This window comes from Neolamprologus brichardi, chromosome 11 (assembly GCF_056152115.1).
Source record: "Neolamprologus brichardi isolate AB-2024 chromosome 11, ASM5615211v1, whole genome shotgun sequence".
NCBI classification, from domain to species: domain Eukaryota; kingdom Metazoa; phylum Chordata; class Actinopteri; order Cichliformes; family Cichlidae; genus Neolamprologus; species Neolamprologus brichardi.
In genome coordinates, this window is record NC_142114.1 from 5,314,303 (window position 1) to 5,334,219 (window position 19,917).

The following is a 19,917-nucleotide window of genomic DNA, read 5'->3' on the forward strand; positions in this document are numbered from 1 at the left end:
TTCACATTAGTCTTATGTTACTTGTAAATCTTTTTCCTTGTCATTTGGTTTTAGTTGTGCTATAATCTCATCTATCGCTGCTGGGGCATCACAAACCTTTGCATGCAATGGAATGGAAGGTCGCTACATAAACATCGTTATTCCTGGGAGAACAGAATACCTGACACTTTGTGAGGTGGAAGTTGATGGTACACTTTCAGGTAAATCTTGTCCAATTCTTCTCGTGTGTTCTGGGTTAAATGAACACATAATGGGTTTTGGAGTTTTTCTTATCATATTATTGCTATATTTGCAACTTTTCAGAGACTAATGTTGCCAGACTTGGACAAGTGAGTCAGTCTTCAACGTATGGGAATGCCAAACCCGAAAATGCCATTGATGGGAATCGTGCCAGCAACTTCAACCAGGAATCCTGTGCCTGTACAAAAAACAACTTGAATCCATGGTGGAGACTTGACCTTTTGAAGACATATAAAATCAACACTGTGACTATCACCAACAGACAAGACTGTTGCCCTGAGAGGATCAATGGAGCTGAGATCCGCATTGGAAATTCACTTAATGACAATGGCAATGTGAATCCCAGGTAAATGAGCTATTTATCTTATACTTGATTCAAAGTTTTTTCATAACCGTCATATATGTGGCAATCATTAATTTTGTTTGTAAAAGATTTCTACTTCTACCTCTTTTTTTAGAGTTAAGTTCATCAGGCAATATAGAGCAGCACCTTAATTATCTGAAATTGACATTTATACAAACTTTTATTTTAGATTAATCTTATGTTACTTGTTGTCATTTGTTTTCAGATGTGCTGTAATCTCATCTATCGCTGCTGGGGCATCACAAACCTTTGCATGCAATGGAATGGAAGGTCGCTACATAAACATCGTTATTCCTGGAAGAACAGAATACCTGACACTTTGTGAGGTGGAAGTTGATGGTACACTTTCAGGTAAATCTTGTCCAATTCTTCTTGTGTGTTCCACGTTTAATGAATACATTATGGTTTTTGGAGTTCTTCTTATCATATTAATGCTAATATTTACAACTTTTCAGAGACTAATGTTGCCAGACTTGGACAAGTGGCTCAGTCTTCAACGTATGGGAATGCCAAACCAGAAAATGCCATTGATGGCAATCGTGCCAGCAACTTCAACCAGGAATCCTGTGCCTGTACAAACTATGACTTGAATCCATGGTGGAGACTTGACCTTTTGAAGACATATAAAATCAACTCTGTGACTATCACCAACAGACAAGACTGTTGCCCTGAGAGGATCAATGGAGCTGAGATCTGCATTGGAAATTCACTTAATGACAATGGCAATGTGAATCCCAGGTAAATGAGCTATTTATCTTATACTTGATTGAAACTTTGTCATAACAGTCATATATGTGGCAATCATTAATTATGTTTTTTTTAAAAATTCTACTTCTACCTCCTTTTTTAGAGTTAAGTTCATCAGGCAATATAGAGCAGCACCTTAATTATCTGAAATTGACATTTATACAAACTTTTATTTTAGATTAATTTTATGTTACTTGTTGTCATTTGTTTTCAGATGTGCTGTAATCTCATCTATCGCTGCTGGGGCATCACAAACCTTTGCATGCAATGGAATGGAAGGTCGTTACATAAACATCGTTATTCCTGGAAGAACAGAATACCTGACACTTTGTGAGGTGGAAGTTGATGGTACACTTTCAGGTAAATCTTGTCCAATTCTTCTCGTGTGTTCCACGTTTAATGAATACAAAATGATTTTTGGAAGTCTTCTTATCATATTATTGTTAATATTTACAACTTTTCAGAGACGAATGTTGCCAGACTTGGACAAGTGGCTCAGTCTTCAACGTATGGGAATGCCAAACCTGAAAATGCCATTGATGGGAATCGTGCCAGCAACTTCAACCAGGAATCCTGTGCCCATACAAACTATGACTTGAATCCATGGTGGAGACTTGACCTTTTGAAGACATATAAAATCAACTATGTGACTATCACCAACAGACAAGACTGTTGCCCTGAGAGGATCAATGGAGCTGAGATCTGCATTGGAAATTCACTTAATGACAATGGCAATGTGAATCCCAGGTAAATGAGCTATTTATCTTATACTTGATTGAAACTTTGTCATAACAGTCATATATGTGGCAATCATTAATTATGTTTTTTTTTTTAAAAAAAAAATCTACTTCTACCTCCTTTTTTAGAGTTAAGTCCACCATACAATTTCGAGCAGCATCTTAACTTTCTGAGAGGGACATTTAGACAAATTTTTGTTTTACATTAGTCTTATGTTACTTGTTAATTTTTTTTCTTGTCATTTGTTTTCAGATGTGCTGTAATCTCATCTATCGCTGCTGGGGCATCACAAACCTTTGCATGCAATGGAATGGAAGGTCGCTACATAAACATCGTTATTCCTGGGAGAACAGAATACCTGACACTTTGTGAGGTGGAAGTTGATGGTACACTTTCAGGTAAATCTTGTCCAATTCTTCTCGTGTGTTCCACGTTTAATGAACACATAATGGGTTTTGGAGTTTTTCTTATCATATTATTGCTAATATTTGCAACTTTTCAGAGACTAATGTTGCCAAACTTGGACAAGTGGCTCAGTCTTCAACGTATGGGAATGCCAAACCCGAAAATGCCATTGATGGGAATCGTGCCAGAAACTTCAACCAGGAATCCTGTGCCTGTACAAACAACAACTTGAATCCATGGTGGAGACTTGACCTTTTGAAGACATATAAAATCAACACTGTGACTATCACCAACAGACAAGACTGTTGCCCTGAGAGGATCAATGGAGCTGAGATCCGCATTGGAAATTCACTTAATGACAATGGCAATGCGAATCCCAGGTAAATGAGCTATTTATCTTATACTTGATTGAAACTTTGTCATAACAGTCATATATGTGGCAATCATTAATTATGTTTTTTTTTTAAATTCTACTTCTACCTCCTTTTTTAGAGTTAAGTTCATCAGGCAATTAAGAGCAGCACCTTAATTATCTGAAATTGACATTTATACAAACTTTTATTTTAGATTAATTTTATGTTACTTGTTGTCATTTGTTTTCAGATGTGCTGTAATCTCATCTATCGCTGCTGGGGCATCACAAACCTTTGCATGCAATGGAATGGAAGGTCGCTACATAAACATCGTTATTCCTGGGAGAACAGAATACCTGACACTTTGTGAGGTGGAAGTTGATGGTACACTTTCAGGTAAATCTTGTCCAATTCTTCTTGTGTGTTCCACGTTTAATGAATACAAAATGATTTTTGGAAGTCTTCTTATCATATTATTGTTAATATTTACAACTTTTCAGAGACGAATGTTGCCAGACTTGGACAAGTGGCTCAGTCTTCAACGTATGGGAATGCCAAACCCGAAAATGCCATTGATGGGAATCGTGCCAGCAACTTCAACCAGGAATCCTGTGCCCATACAAACTATGACTTGAATCCATGGTGGAGACTTGACCTTTTGAAGACATATAAAATCAACTCTGTGACTATCACCAACAGACAAGACTGTTGCCCTGAGAGGATCAATGGAGCTGAGATCTGCATTGGAAATTCACTTATTGACAATGGCAATGCGAATCCCAGGTAAATGAGCTATTTATCTTATACTTGATTGAAACTTTGTCATAACAGTCATATATGTGGCAATCATTAATTATGTTTTTTTTAAAAATTCTACTTCTACCTCCTTTTTTAGAGTTAAGTCCACCATACAATTTCGAGCAGCATCTTAACTTTCTGAGAGGGACATTTAGACAAATTTTTTTTTTACATTAGTCTTATGTTACTTGTTAATCTTTTTTCTTGTCATTTGTTTTCAGATGTGCTGTAATCTCATCTATCGCTGCTGGGGCATCACAAACCTTTGCATGCAATGGAATGGAAGGTCGCTACATAAACATCGTTATTCCTGGAAGAACAGAATACCTGACACTTTGTGAGGTGGAAGTTGATGGTACACTTTCAGGTAAATCTTGTCCAATTCTTCTCGTGTGTTCCACGTTTAATGAACACATAATGGGTTTTGGAGTTTTTCTTATCATATTATTGCTAATATTTGCAACTTTTCAGAGACTAATGTTGCCAGACTTGGACAAGTGGCTCAGTCTTCAACTTATGGGAATGCCAAACCAGAAAATGCCATTGATGGGAATCGTGCCAGCAACTTCAACCAGGGATCCTGTGCCTGTACAAAAAACAACTTGAATCCATGGTGGAGACTTGACCTTTTGAAGACATATAAAATCAACACTGTGACGATCACCAACAGACAAGACTGTTGCCCTGAGAGGATCAATGGAGCTGAGATCCGCATTGGAAATTCACTTAATGACAATGGCAATGTGAATCCCAGGTAAATGAGCTATTTATCTTATACTTGATTCAAAGTTTTTTCATAACAGTCATATATGTGGCAATCATTGATTATGTTTTTTTTAAAAATTCTACTTCTACCTCCTTTTTTAGAGTTAAGTCCACAATACAATTTCGAGCAGCATCTTAAATTTCTGAGAGGGAGATTTATACAAATTTTTGTTTCACATTAGTCTTATGTTACTTGTAAATCTTTTTCCTTGTCATTTTGTTTTAGTTGTGCTATAATCTCATCTATCGCTGCTGGGGCATCACAAACCTTTGCATGCAATGGAATGGAAGGTCGCTACATAAACATCGTTATTCCTGGGAGAACAGAATACCTGACACTTTGTGAGGTGGAAGTTGATGGTACACTTTCAGGTAAATCTTGTCCAATTCTTCTCGTGTGTTCTGGGTTAAATGAACACATAATGGGTTTTGGAGTTCTTCTTATCATATTATTGTTAATATTTGCAACTTTTCAGAGACTAATGTTGCCAGACTTGGACAAGTGGCTCAGTCTTCAACTTATGGGAATGCCAAACCAGAAAATGCCATTGATGGGAATCGTGCCAGCAACTTCAACCAGGGATCCTGTGCCTGTACAAAAAACAACTTGAATCCATGGTGGAGACTTGACCTTTTGAAGACATATAAAATCAACACTGTGACGATCACCAACAGACAAGACTGTTGCCCTGAGAGGATCAATGGAGCTGAGATCCGCATTGGAAATTCACTTAATGACAATGGCAATGTGAATCCCAGGTAAATGAGCTATTTATCTTATACTTGATTGAAACTTTGTCATAACAGTCATATATGTGGCAATCATTGATTATGTTTTTTTTAAAAATTCTACTTCTACCTCCTTTTTTAGAGTTAAGTCCACGATACAATTTCGAGCAGCATCTTAAATTTCTGAGAGGGACATTTAGACAAATTTTTGTTTTACATTAGTCTTATGTTACTTGTTAATCTTTTTCCTTGTCATTTGTTTTCAGATGTGCTGTAATCTCATCTATCGCTGCTGGGGCATCACAAACCTTTGCATGCAATGGAATGGAAGGTCGCTACATAAACATCGTTATTCCTGGAAGAACAGAATACCTGACACTCTGTGAGGTGGAAGTTGATGGTACACTTTCAGGTAAATCTTGTCCAATTCTTCTCGTGTGTTCTGGGTTAAATGAACACATAATGGGTTTTGGAGTTCTTCTTATCATATTATTGTTAATATTTGCAACTTTTCAGAGAATAATGTTGCCAGACTTGGACAAGTGGCTCAGTCTTCAACGTATGGGAATGCCAAACCCGAAAATGCCATTGATGGGAATCGTGCCAGCAACTTCAACCAGGGATCCTGTGCCCATACAAACGACAACTTGAATCCATGGTGGAGACTTGACCTTTTGAAGACATATAAAATCAACACTGTTACTATCACCAACAGACAAGACTGTTGCCCTGAGAGGATCAATGGAGCTGAGATCCGCATTGGAAATTCACTTAATGACAATGGCAATGTGAATCCCAGGTAAATGAGCTATTTATCTTATACTTGATTCAAAGTTTTTTCATAACCGTCATATATGTGGCAATCATTAATTTTGTTTGTAAAAGATTTCTACTTCTACCTCTTTTTTTAGAGTTAAGTTCATCAGGCAATATAGAGCAGCACCTTAATTATCTGAAATTGACATTTATACAAACTTTTATTTTAGATTAATCTTATGTTACTTGTTGTCATTTGTTTTCAGATGTGCTGTAATCTCATCTATCGCTGCTGGGGCATCACAAACCTTTGCATGCAATGGAATGGAAGGTCGCTACATAAACGTCGTTATTCCTGGAAGAACAGAATACCTGACACTTTGTGAGGTGGAAGTTGATGGTACACTTTCAGGTAAATCTTGTCCAATTCTTCTTGTGTGTTCCACGTTTAATGAATACATTATGGTTTTTGGAGTTCTTCTTATCATATTATTGCTAATATTTGCAACTTTTCAGAGACTAATGTTGCCAGACTTGGACAAGTGGCTCAGTCTTCAACGTATGGGAATGCCAAACCCGAAAATGCCATTGATGGGAATCGTGCCAGCAACTTCAACCAGGGATCCTGTGCCTGTACAAAAAACAACTTGAATCCATGGTGGAGACTTGACCTTTTGAAGACATATAAAATCAACACTGTTACTATCACCAACAGACAAGACTGTTGCCCTGAGAGGATCAATGGAGCTGAGATCCGCATTGGAAATTCACTTAATGACAATGGCAATGTGAATCCCAGGTAAATGAGCTATTGATCTTATACTTGATTCAAAGTTTTTTCATAACCGTCATATATGTGGCAATCATTATTTTTGTTTGTAAAAGATTTCTACTTCTACCTCTTTTTTTAGAGTTAAGTTCATCAGGCAATATAGAGCAGCACCTTAATTATCTGAAATTGACATTTATACAAACTTTTATTTTAGATTAATCTTATGTTACTTGTTGTCATTTGTTTTCAGATGTGCTGTAATCTCATCTATCGCTGCTGGGGCATCACAAACCTTTGCATGCAATGGAATGGAAGGTCGCTACATAAACATCGTTATTCCTGGAAGAACAGAATACCTGACACTTTGTGAGGTGGAAGTTGATGGTACACTTTCAGGTAAATCTTGTCCAATTCTTCTTGTGTGTTCCACGTTTAATGAATACATTATGGTTTTTGGAGTTCTTCTTATCATATTATTGCTAATATTTGCAACTTTTCAGAGACTAATGTTGCCAGACTTGGACAAGTGGCTCAGTCTTCAACGTATGGGAATGCCAAACCCGAAAATGCCATTGATGGGAATCGTGCCAGCAACTTCAACCAGGAATCCTGTGCCCATACAAACTATGACTTGAATCCATGGTGGAGACTTGACCTTTTGAAGACATATAAAATCAACTCTGTGACTATCACCAACAGACAAGACTGTTGCCCTGAGAGGATCAATGGAGCTGAGATCCGCATTGGAAATTCACTTAATGACAATGGCAATGTGAATCCCAGGTAAATGAGCTATTTATCTTATACTTGATTGAAACTTTGTCATAACAGTCATATATGTGGCAATCATTAATTATGTTTTTTTTTTTTAAAAATCTACTTCTACCTCCTTTTTTAGAGTTAAGTCCACCATACAATTTCGAGCAGCATCTTAACTTTCTGAGAGGGACATTTAGACAAATTTTTGTTTTACATTAGTCTTATGTTACTTGTTAATCTTTTTTCTTGTCATTTGTTTTCAGATGTGCTGTAATCTCATCTATCGCTGCTGGGGCATCACAAACCTTTGCATGCAATGGAATGGAAGGTCGCTACATAAACATCGTTATTCCTGGAAGAACAGAATACCTGACACTTTGTGAGGTGGAAGTTGATGGTACACTTTCAGGTAAATCTTGTCCAATTCTTCTCGTGTGTTCCACGTTTAATGAACACATAATGGGTTTTGGAGTTTTTCTTATCATATTATTGCTAATATTTGCAACTTTTCAGAGACTAATGTTGCCAGACTTGGACAAGTGGCTCAGTCTTCAACTTATGGGAATGCCAAACCAGAAAATGCCATTGATGGGAATCGTGCCAGCAACTTCAACCAGGGATCCTGTGCCTGTACAAAAAACAACTTGAATCCATGGTGGAGACTTGACCTTTTGAAGACATATAAAATCAACACTGTTACTATCACCAACAGACAAGACTGTTGCCCTGAGAGGATCAATGGAGCTGAGATCCGCATTGGAAATTCACTTAATGACAATGGCAATGTGAATCCCAGGTAAATGAGCTATTGATCTTATACTTGATTCAAAGTTTTTTCATAACCGTCATATATGTGGCAATCATTATTTTTGTTTGTAAAAGATTTCTACTTCTACCTCTTTTTTTAGAGTTAAGTTCATCAGGCAATATAGAGCAGCACCTTAATTATCTGAAATTGACATTTATACAAACTTTTATTTTAGATTAATCTTATGTTACTTGTTGTCATTTGTTTTCAGATGTGCTGTAATCTCATCTATCGCTGCTGGGGCATCACAAACCTTTGCATGCAATGGAATGGAAGGTCGCTACATAAACATCGTTATTCCTGGGAGAACAGAATACCTGACACTTTGTGAGGTGGAAGTTGATGGTACACTTTCAGGTAAATCTTGTCCAATTCTTCTCGTGTGTTCCACGTTTAATGAACACATAATGGGTTTTTGGAGTATTTCTTATCATATTATTGCCAATATTTGCAACTTTTCAGAGACTAATGTTGCCAGACTTGGACAAGTGGCTCAGTCTTCAACGTATGGGAATGCCAAACCCCAAAATGCCATTGATGGGAATCGTGCCAGCAACTTCAACCAGGGATCCTGTGCCCATACAAACAGCAACTTGAATCCATGGTGGAGAGTTGACCTTTTGAAGACATATAAAATCAACACTGTGACTATCACCAACAGACAAGACTGTTGCCCTGAGAGGATCAATGGAGCTGAGATCCGCATTGGAAATTCACTTAATGACAATGGCAATGCGAATCCCAGGTAAATGAGCTATTTATCTTATACTTGATTGAAACTTTGTCATAACAGTCATATATGTGGCAATCATTAATTATATATTTTTTTTAAAATTCTACTTCTACCTTCTTTTTTAGAGTTAAGTCCACGATACAATTTCGAGCAGCATCTTAACTTTCTGAGAGGGACATTTAGACAAATTTTTGTTTTACATTAGTCTTATGTTACTTGTTAATCTTTTTTCTTGTCATTTGTTTTCAGATGTGCTGTAATCTCATCTATCGCTGCTGGGGCATCACAAACCTTTGCATGCAATGGAATGGAAGGTCGCTACATAAACATCGTTATTCCTGGAAGAACAGAATACCTGACACTTTGTGAGGTGGAAGTTGATGGTACACTTTCAGGTAAATCTTGTCCAATTCTTCTCGTGTGTTCTGGGTTAAATGAACACATAATGGGTTTTGGAGTTCTTCTTATCATATTATTGTTAATATTTGCAACTTTTCAGAGAATAATGTTGCCAGACTTGGACAAGTGGCTCAGTCTTCAACGTATGGGAATGCCAAACCCGAAAATGCCATTGATGGGAATCGTGCCAGCAACTTCAACCAGGGATCCTGTGCCCATACAAACGACAACTTGAATCCATGGTGGAGACTTGACCTTTTGAAGACATATAAAATCAACACTGTTACTATCACCAACAGACAAGACTGTTGCCCTGAGAGGATCAATGGAGCTGAGATCCGCATTGGAAATTCACTTAATGACAATGGCAATGTGAATCCCAGGTAAATGAGCTATTGATCTTATACTTGATTCAAAGTTTTTTCATAACCGTCATATATGTGGCAATCATTAATTTTGTTTGTAAAAGATTTCTACTTCTACCTCTTTTTTTAGAGTTAAGTTCATCAGGCAATATAGAGCAGCACCTTAATTATCTGAAATTGACATTTATACAAACTTTTATTTTAGATTAATCTTATGTTACTTGTTGTCATTTGTTTTCAGATGTGCTGTAATCTCATCTATCGCTGCTGGGGCATCACAAACCTTTGCATGCAATGGAATGGAAGGTCGCTACATAAACGTCGTTATTCCTGGAAGAACAGAATACCTGACACTTTGTGAGGTGGAAGTTGATGGTACACTTTCAGGTAAATCTTGTCCAATTCTTCTTGTGTGTTCCACGTTTAATGAATACATTATGGTTTTTGGAGTTCTTCTTATCATATTATTGCTAATATTTGCAACTTTTCAGAGACTAATGTTGCCAGACTTGGACAAGTGGCTCAGTCTTCAACGTATGGGAATGCCAAACCCGAAAATGCCATTGATGGGAATCGTGCCAGCAACTTCAACCAGGGATCCTGTGCCTGTACAAAAAACAACTTGAATCCATGGTGGAGACTTGACCTTTTGAAGACATATAAAATCAACACTGTTACTATCACCAACAGACAAGACTGTTGCCCTGAGAGGATCAATGGAGCTGAGATCCGCATTGGAAATTCACTTAATGACAATGGCAATGTGAATCCCAGGTAAATGAGCTATTTATCTTATACTTGATTCAAAGTTTTTTCATAACCGTCATATATGTGGCAATCATTAATTTTGTTTGTAAAAGATTTCTACTTCTACCTCTTTTTTTAGAGTTAAGTTCATCAGGCAATATAGAGCAGCACCTTAATTATCTGAAATTGACATTTATACAAACTTTTATTTTAGATTAATCTTATGTTACTTGTTGTCATTTGTTTTCAGATGTGCTGTAATCTCATCTATCGCTGCTGGGGCATCACAAACCTTTGCATGCAATGGAATGGAAGGTCGCTACATAAACGTCGTTATTCCTGGAAGAACAGAATACCTGACACTTTGTGAGGTGGAAGTTGATGGTACACTTTCAGGTAAATCTTGTCCAATTCTTCTTGTGTGTTCCACGTTTAATGAATACATTATGGTTTTTGGAGTTCTTCTTATCATATTATTGCTAATATTTGCAACTTTTCAGAGACTAATGTTGCCAGACTTGGACAAGTGGCTCAGTCTTCAACGTATGGGAATGCCAAACCAGAAAATGCCATTGATGGGAATCGTGCCAGCAACTTCAACCAGGGATCCTGTGCCCATACAAACTATGACTTGAATCCATGGTGGAGAGTTGACCTTTTGAAGACATATAAAATCAACTCTGTGACTATCACCAACAGACAAGACTGTTGCCCTGAGAGGATCAATGGAGCTGAGATCCGCATTGGAAATTCACTTAATGACAATGGCAATGTGAATCCCAGGTAAATGAGCTATTTATCTTATACTTGATTGAAACTTTGTCATAACAGTCATATATGTGGCAATCATTAATTATATATTTTTTTTAAAAATCTACTTCTACCTCCTTTTTTAGAGTTAAGTCCACCATACAATTTCGAGCAGCATCTTAACTTTCTGAGAGGGACATTTAGACAAATTTTTGTTTTACATTAGTCTTATGTTACTTGTTAATCTTTTTTCTTGTCATTTGTTTTCAGATGTGCTGTAATCTCATCTATCGCTGCTGGGGCATCACAAACCTTTGCATGCAATGGAATGGAAGGTCGCTACATAAACATCGTTATTCCTGGAAGAACAGAATACCTGACACTTTGTGAGGTGGAAGTTGATGGTACACTTTCAGGTAAATCTTGTCCAATTCTTCTCGTGTGTTCTGGGTTAAATGAACACATAATGGGTTTTGGAGTTCTTCTTATCATATTATTGTTAATATTTGCAACTTTTCAGAGAATAATGTTGCCAGACTTGGACAAGTGGCTCAGTCTTCAACGTATGGGAATGCCAAACCCGAAAATGCCATTGATGGGAATCGTGCCAGCAACTTCAACCAGGGATCCTGTGCCCATACAAACGACAACTTGAATCCATGGTGGAGACTTGACCTTTTGAAGACATATAAAATCAACACTGTTACTATCACCAACAGACAAGACTGTTGCCCTGAGAGGATCAATGGAGCTGAGATCCGCATTGGAAATTCACTTAATGACAATGGCAATGTGAATCCCAGGTAAATGAGCTATTTATCTTATACTTGATTCAAAGTTTTTTCATAACCGTCATATATGTGGCAATCATTAATTTTGTTTGTAAAAGATTTCTACTTCTACCTCTTTTTTTAGAGTTAAGTTCATCAGGCAATATAGAGCAGCACCTTAATTATCTGAAATTGACATTTATACAAACTTTTATTTTAGATTAATCTTATGTTACTTGTTGTCATTTGTTTTCAGATGTGCTGTAATCTCATCTATCGCTGCTGGGGCATCACAAACCTTTGCATGCAATGGAATGGAAGGTCGCTACATAAACGTCGTTATTCCTGGAAGAACAGAATACCTGACACTTTGTGAGGTGGAAGTTGATGGTACACTTTCAGGTAAATCTTGTCCAATTCTTCTTGTGTGTTCCACGTTTAATGAATACATTATGGTTTTTGGAGTTCTTCTTATCATATTATTGCTAATATTTGCAACTTTTCAGAAACTAATGTTGCCAGACTTGGACAAGTGGCTCAGTCTTCAACGTATGGGAATGCCAAACCCGAAAATGCCATTGATGGGAATCGTGCCAGCAACTTCAACCAGGGATCCTGTGCCTGTACAAAAAACAACTTGAATCCATGGTGGAGACTTGACCTTTTGAAGACATATAAAATCAACACTGTTACTATCACCAACAGACAAGACTGTTGCCCTGAGAGGATCAATGGAGCTGAGATCCGCATTGGAAATTCACTTAATGACAATGGCAATGTGAATCCCAGGTAAATGAGCTATTTATCTTATACTTGATTCAAAGTTTTTTCATAACCGTCATATATGTGGCAATCATTAATTTTGTTTGTAAAAGATTTCTACTTCTACCTCTTTTTTTAGAGTTAAGTTCATCAGGCAATATAGAGCAGCACCTTAATTATCTGAAATTGACATTTATACAAACTTTTATTTTAGATTAATCTTATGTTACTTGTTGTCATTTGTTTTCAGATGTGCTGTAATCTCATCTATCGCTGCTGGGGCATCACAAACCTTTGCATGCAATGGAATGGAAGGTCGCTACATAAACGTCGTTATTCCTGGAAGAACAGAATACCTGACACTTTGTGAGGTGGAAGTTGATGGTACACTTTCAGGTAAATCTTGTCCAATTCTTCTTGTGTGTTCCACGTTTAATGAATACATTATGGTTTTTGGAGTTCTTCTTATCATATTATTGCTAATATTTGCAACTTTTCAGAGACTAATGTTGCCAGACTTGGACAAGTGGCTCAGTCTTCAACGTATGGGAATGCCAAACACGAAAATGCCATTGATGGGAATCGTGCCAGCAACTTCAACCAGGGATCCTGTGCCCATACAAACTATGACTTGAATCCATGGTGGAGACTTGACCTTTTGAAGACATATAAAATCAACTCTGTGACTATCACCAACAGACAAGACTGTTGCCCTGAGAGGATCAATGGAGCTGAGATCCGCATTGGAAATTCACTTAATGACAATGGCAATGTGAATCCCAGGTAAAAGAGCTATTTATCTTATACTTGATTGAAACTTTGTCATAACAGTCATATATGTGGCAATCATTAATTATGGGTTTTTTTTTTTAAAAATCTACTTCTACCTCCTTTTTTAGAGTTAAGTCCACCATACAATTTCGAGCAGCATCTTAACTTTCTGAGAGGGACATTTAGACAAATTTTTGTTTTACATTAGTCTTATGTTACTTGTTAATCTTTTTTCTTGTCATTTGTTTTCAGATGTGCTGTAATCTCATCTATCGCTGCTGGGGCATCACAAACCTTTGCATGCAATGGAATGGAAGGTCGCTACATAAACATCGTTATTCCTGGAAGAACAGAATACCTGACACTTTGTGAGGTGGAAGTTGATGGTACACTTTCAGGTAAATCTTGTCCAATTCTTCTCGTGTGTTCCACGTTTAATGAACACATAATGGGTTTTGGAGTTTTTCTTATCATATTATTGCTAATATTTGCAACTTTTCAGAGACTAATGTTGCCAGACTTGGACAAGTGGCTCAGTCTTCAACTTATGGGAATGCCAAACCAGAAAATGCCATTGATGGGAATCGTGCCAGCAACTTCAACCAGGGATCCTGTGCCTGTACAAAAAACAACTTGAATCCATGGTGGAGACTTGACCTTTTGAAGACATATAAAATCAACACTGTGACTATCACCAACAGACAAGACTGTTGCCCTGAGAGGATCAATGGAGCTGAGATCCGCATTGGAAATTCACTTAATGACAATGGCAATGTGAATCCCAGGTAAATGAGCTATTTATCTTATACTTGATTCAAAGTTTTTTCATAACCGTCATATATGTGGCAATCATTATTTTTGTTTGTAAAAGATTTCTACTTCTACCTCTTTTTTTAGAGTTAAGTTCATCAGGCAATATAGAGCAGCACCTTAATTATCTGAAATTGACATTTATACAAACTTTTATTTTAGATTAATCTTATGTTACTTGTTGTCATTTGTTTTCAGATGTGCTGTAATCTCATCTATCGCTGCTGGGGCATCACAAACCTTTGCATGCAATGGAATGGAAGGTCGCTACATAAACATCGTTATTCCTGGGAGAACAGAATACCTGACACTTTGTGAGGTGGAAGTTGATGGTACACTTTCAGGTAAATCTTGTCCAATTCTTCTCGTGTGTTCCACGTTTAATGAACACATAATGGGTTTTTGGAGTATTTCTTATCATATTATTGCCAATATTTGCAACTTTTCAGAGACTAATGTTGCCAGACTTGGACAAGTGGCTCAGTCTTCAACTTATGGGAATGCCAAACCAGAAAATGCCATTGATGGGAATCGTGCCAGCAACTTCAACCAGGGATCCTGTGCCTGTACAAAAAACAACTTGAATCCATGGTGGAGACTTGACCTTTTGAAGACATATAAAATCAACACTGTTACTATCACCAACAGACAAGACTGTTGCCCTGAGAGGATCAATGGAGCTGAGATCCGCATTGGAAATTCACTTAATGACAATGGCAATGTGAATCCCAGGTAAATGAGCTATTTATCTTATACTTGATTCAAAGTTTTTTCATAACCGTCATATATGTGGCAATCATTAATTTTGTTTGTAAAAGATTTCTACTTCTACCTCTTTTTTTAGAGTTAAGTTCATCAGGCAATATAGAGCAGCACCTTAATTATCTGAAATTGACATTTATACAAACTTTTATTTTAGATTAATCTTATGTTACTTGTTGTCATTTGTTTTCAGATGTGCTGTAATCTCATCTATCGCTGCTGGGGCATCACAAACCTTTGCATGCAATGGAATGGTAGGTCGCTACATAAACATCGTTATTCCTGGGAGAACAGAATACCTGACACTTTGTGAGGTGGAAGTTGATGGTACACTTTCAGGTAAATCTTGTCCAATTCTTCTCGTGTGTTCCACGTTTAATGAACACATAATGGGTTTTGGAGTTTTTCTTATCATATTATTGCTAATATTTGCAACTTTTCAGAGACTAATGTTGCCAGACTTGGACAAGTGGCTCAGTCTTCAACTTATGGGAATGCCAAACCAGAAAATGCCATTGATGGGAATCGTGCCAGCAACTTCAACCAGGGATCCTGTGCCTGTACAAAAAACAACTTGAATCCATGGTGGAGACTTGACCTTTTGAAGACATATAAAATCAACACTGTTACTATCACCAACAGACAAGACTGTTGCCCTGAGAGGATCAATGGAGCTGAGATCCGCATTGGAAATTCACTTAATGACAATGGCAATGTGAATCCCAGGTAAATGAGCTATTTATCTTATACTTGATTCAAAGTTTTTTCATAACCGTCATATATGTGGCAATCATTAATTTTGTTTGTAAAAGATTTCTACTTCTACCTCTTTTTTTAGAGTTAAGTTCATCAGGCAATATAGAGCAGCACCTTAATTATCTGAAATTGACATTTATACAAACTTTTATTTTAGATTAATCTTATGTTACTTGTTGTCATTTGTTTTCAGATGTGCTGTAATCTCATCTATCGCTGCTGGGGCATCACAAACCTTTGCATGCAATGGAATGGTAGGTCGCTACATAAACATCGTTATTCCTGGGAGAACAGAATACCTGACACTTTGTGAGGTGGAAGTTGATGGTACACTTTCAGGTAAATCTTGTCCAATTCTTCTTGTGTGTTCCACGTTTAATGAACACATAATGGGTTTTGGAGTTTTTCTTATCATATTATTGCTAATATTTGCAACTTTTCAGAGACTAATGTTGCCAGACTTGGACAAGTGGCTCAGTCTTCAACTTATGGGAATGCCAAACCAGAAAATGCCATTGATGGGAATCGTGCCAGCAACTTCAACCAGGGATCCTGTGCCTGTACAAAAAACAACTTGAATCCATGGTGGAGACTTGACCTTTTGAAGACATATAAAATCAACACTGTGACTATCACCAACAGACAAGACTGTTGCCCTGAGAGGATCAATGGAGCTGAGATCCGCATTGGAAATTCACTTAATGACAATGGCAATGTGAATCCCAGGTAAATGAGCTATTTATCTTATACTTGATTCAAAGTTTTTTCATAACCGTCATATATGTGGCAATCATTATTTTTGTTTGTAAAAGATTTCTACTTCTACCTCTTTTTTTAGAGTTAAGTTCATCAGGCAATATAGAGCAGCACCTTAATTATCTGAAATTGACATTTATACAAACTTTTATTTTAGATTAATCTTATGTTACTTGTTGTCATTTGTTTTCAGATGTGCTGTAATCTCATCTATCGCTGCTGGGGCATCACAAACCTTTGCATGCAATGGAATGGAAGGTCGCTACATAAACATCGTTATTCCTGGGAGAACAGAATACCTGACACTTTGTGAGGTGGAAGTTGATGGTACACTTTCAGGTAAATCTTGTCCAATTCTTCTCGTGTGTTCCACGTTTAATGAACACATAATGGGTTTTTGGAGTATTTCTTATCATATTATTGCCAATATTTGCAACTTTTCAGAGACTAATGTTGCCAGACTTGGACAAGTGGCTCAGTCTTCAACTTATGGGAATGCCAAACCAGAAAATGCCATTGATGGGAATCGTGCCAGCAACTTCAACCAGGGATCCTGTGCCTGTACAAAAAACAACTTGAATCCATGGTGGAGACTTGACCTTTTGAAGACATATAAAATCAACACTGTTACTATCACCAACAGACAAGACTGTTGCCCTGAGAGGATCAATGGAGCTGAGATCCGCATTGGAAATTCACTTAATGACAATGGCAATGTGAATCCCAGGTAAATGAGCTATTTATCTTATACTTGATTCAAAGTTTTTTCATAACCGTCATATATGTGGCAATCATTAATTTTGTTTGTAAAAGATTTCTACTTCTACCTCTTTTTTTAGAGTTAAGTTCATCAGGCAATATAGAGCAGCACCTTAATTATCTGAAATTGACATTTATACAAACTTTTATTTTAGATTAATCTTATGTTACTTGTTGTCATTTGTTTTCAGATGTGCTGTAATCTCATCTATCGCTGCTGGGGCATCACAAACCTTTGCATGCAATGGAATGGTAGGTCGCTACATAAACATCGTTATTCCTGGGAGAACAGAATACCTGACACTTTGTGAGGTGGAAGTTGATGGTACACTTTCAGGTAAATCTTGTCCAATTCTTCTTGTGTGTTCCACGTTTAATGAACACATAATGGGTTTTGGAGTTTTTCTTATCATATTATTGCTAATATTTGCAACTTTTCAGAGACTAATGTTGCCAGACTTGGACAAGTGGCTCAGTCTTCAACTTATGGGAATGCCAAACCAGAAAATGCCATTGATGGGAATCGTGCCAGCAACTTCAACCAGGGATCCTGTGCCTGTACAAAAAACAACTTGAATCCATGGTGGAGACTTGACCTTTTGAAGACATATAAAATCAACACTGTGACTATCACCAACAGACAAGACTGTTGCCCTGAGAGGATCAATGGAGCTGAGATCCGCATTGGAAATTCACTTAATGACAATGGCAATGTGAATCCCAGGTAAATGAGCTATTTATCTTATACTTGATTCAAAGTTTTTTCATAACCGTCATATATGTGGCAATCATTATTTTTGTTTGTAAAAGATTTCTACTTCTACCTCTTTTTTTAGAGTTAAGTTCATCAGGCAATATAGAGCAGCACCTTAATTATCTGAAATTGACATTTATACAAACTTTTACTTTAGATTAATCTTATGTTACTTGTTGTCATTTGTTTTCAGATGTGCTGTAATCTCATCTATCGCTGCTGGGGCATCACAAACCTTTGCATGCAATGGAATGGTAGGTCGCTACATAAACATCGTTATTCCTGGGAGAACAGAATACCTGACACTTTGTGAGGTGGAAGTTGATGGTACACTTTCAGGTAAATCTTGTCCAATTCTTCTTGTGTGTTCCACGTTTAATGAATACATTATGGTTTTTGGAGTTCTTCTTATCATATTATTGCTAATATTTGCAACTTTTCAGAGACGAATGTTGCCAGACTTGGACAAGTGGTTCAGTCTTCAACGTATGGGAATGCCAAACCCGAAAATGCCATTGATTGGAATCGTGCCAGCAAATTAAACCAGGGATCCTGTGCCTGTACAAACAACAACTTGAATCCATGGTGGAGACTTGACCTTTTGAAGCCATATAAAATCAACACTGTGACTATCACCAACAGACAAGACTGTTGCCCTGAGAGGATCAATGGAGCTGAGATCCGCATTGGAAATTCACTTAATGACAATGGCAATGTGAATCCCAGGTAAATGAGCTATTTATCTTATACTTGATTGAAACTTTGTCATAACAGTCATATATGTGGCAATTATTAATTATGTTTTTTTTTTAAATTCTACTTCTACCTCCTTTTTTAGAGTTAAGTCCACCATACAATTTCGAACAGCATCTTAACTATCTGAGAGGGACATGTATACAATTTTTTGTTTTACATTAGTCTTATGTTACTTGTTAATCTTTTTTCTTGTCATTTGTTTTCAGATGTGCTGTAATCTCATCCATCGCTGCTGGGGCATCACAAACCTTTGCATGCAATGGAATGGAAGGTCGCTACATAAACATTGTTATTCCTTGGAGAACAGAATACCTGACACTTTGTGAGGTGGAAGTTGATGGTACACAACTCGATTCTTACAATGAATCTAGAGTGTAGATGCGTCTAAACAAAATTATTTAGTCTTGTAGTATTCCTTAACTTTTAAAGTAGGTGTGTGACAATAAGGGTCATTTAGTTCAAGTTTTTTGCAACTTTTTACTGACTCTTTTTTATACCCCCTACTGTTCACGACCCACTGCAGGGAAATTCTATTCTGATCAATCACTTTTTACTGAATGCTTCCATTCATATATTACCTCATAAATAAATTTTGCCTTTATCTGTTGTATCACATGTAATATTTTACAAAACATATTACACTTTCTTTTTCTTTTCCGTGCACATGTTTAAACTCCAAATAAATATTGGTGAAGCACACGTTTGAAGAGTCATTCGTTTCAGTTGCAGAGACATAGTTGAAAGGTTAGAATCCTTTGCTCTACCCATCAGTCAATCAATCAATCCTTAGAGAACCACCATTCTGTCGTTCCCTAAAAGTGAACATTAACTTTGTTAAAAGTCCAAATACCCACAGGTACAAACATCTGACTGGCACTACCCCTCTAGGTATCCCACGCAGGATTCTCATTGCCTCATTATATGCAACATGCAGCTTCTGCATGCTGCATTGCTTGTAAGATGACCACAAGGAAGCAGTATATAGTTCTTTGCAATACGTTTTAAGCCAGTGGTTCTCAACCAAGAGAGGCCA

General features: G+C 37.1%; 1 protein-coding gene across 1 annotated transcript; it reads left to right on the forward strand.

The window, feature by feature from the left end:
* The first annotated feature begins 250 nt into the window (after window positions 1-250).
* LOC148100445 (uncharacterized) lies at window positions 251-19,262 on the forward strand. Its single transcript, XM_087847902.1, is given in 45 exon segments — window positions 251-254; window positions 304-586; window positions 810-980; window positions 1,019-1,342; window positions 1,566-1,765; window positions 1,768-2,098; window positions 2,342-2,487; window positions 2,592-2,874; window positions 3,098-3,306; window positions 3,348-3,630; window positions 3,867-4,012; window positions 4,117-4,399; window positions 4,637-4,782; window positions 4,887-5,169; window positions 5,406-5,551; window positions 5,656-5,938; window positions 6,162-6,307; window positions 6,412-6,694; window positions 6,918-7,086; window positions 7,170-7,450; window positions 7,690-7,835; window positions 7,940-8,222; window positions 8,446-8,979; window positions 9,217-9,424; window positions 9,469-9,749; window positions 9,973-10,118; window positions 10,223-10,505; window positions 10,729-10,874; window positions 10,979-11,261; window positions 11,499-11,692; window positions 11,695-12,031; window positions 12,255-12,400; window positions 12,505-12,787; window positions 13,011-13,156; window positions 13,261-13,543; window positions 13,784-13,956; window positions 14,034-14,316; window positions 14,540-15,073; window positions 15,297-15,442; window positions 15,547-15,829; window positions 16,053-16,198; window positions 16,303-16,585; window positions 16,809-16,954; window positions 17,060-17,342; window positions 19,091-19,262. Coding segments are annotated over 45 exon segments (10,548 nt in total).
* The last annotated feature ends 655 nt before the right edge of the window (window positions 19,263-19,917 follow it).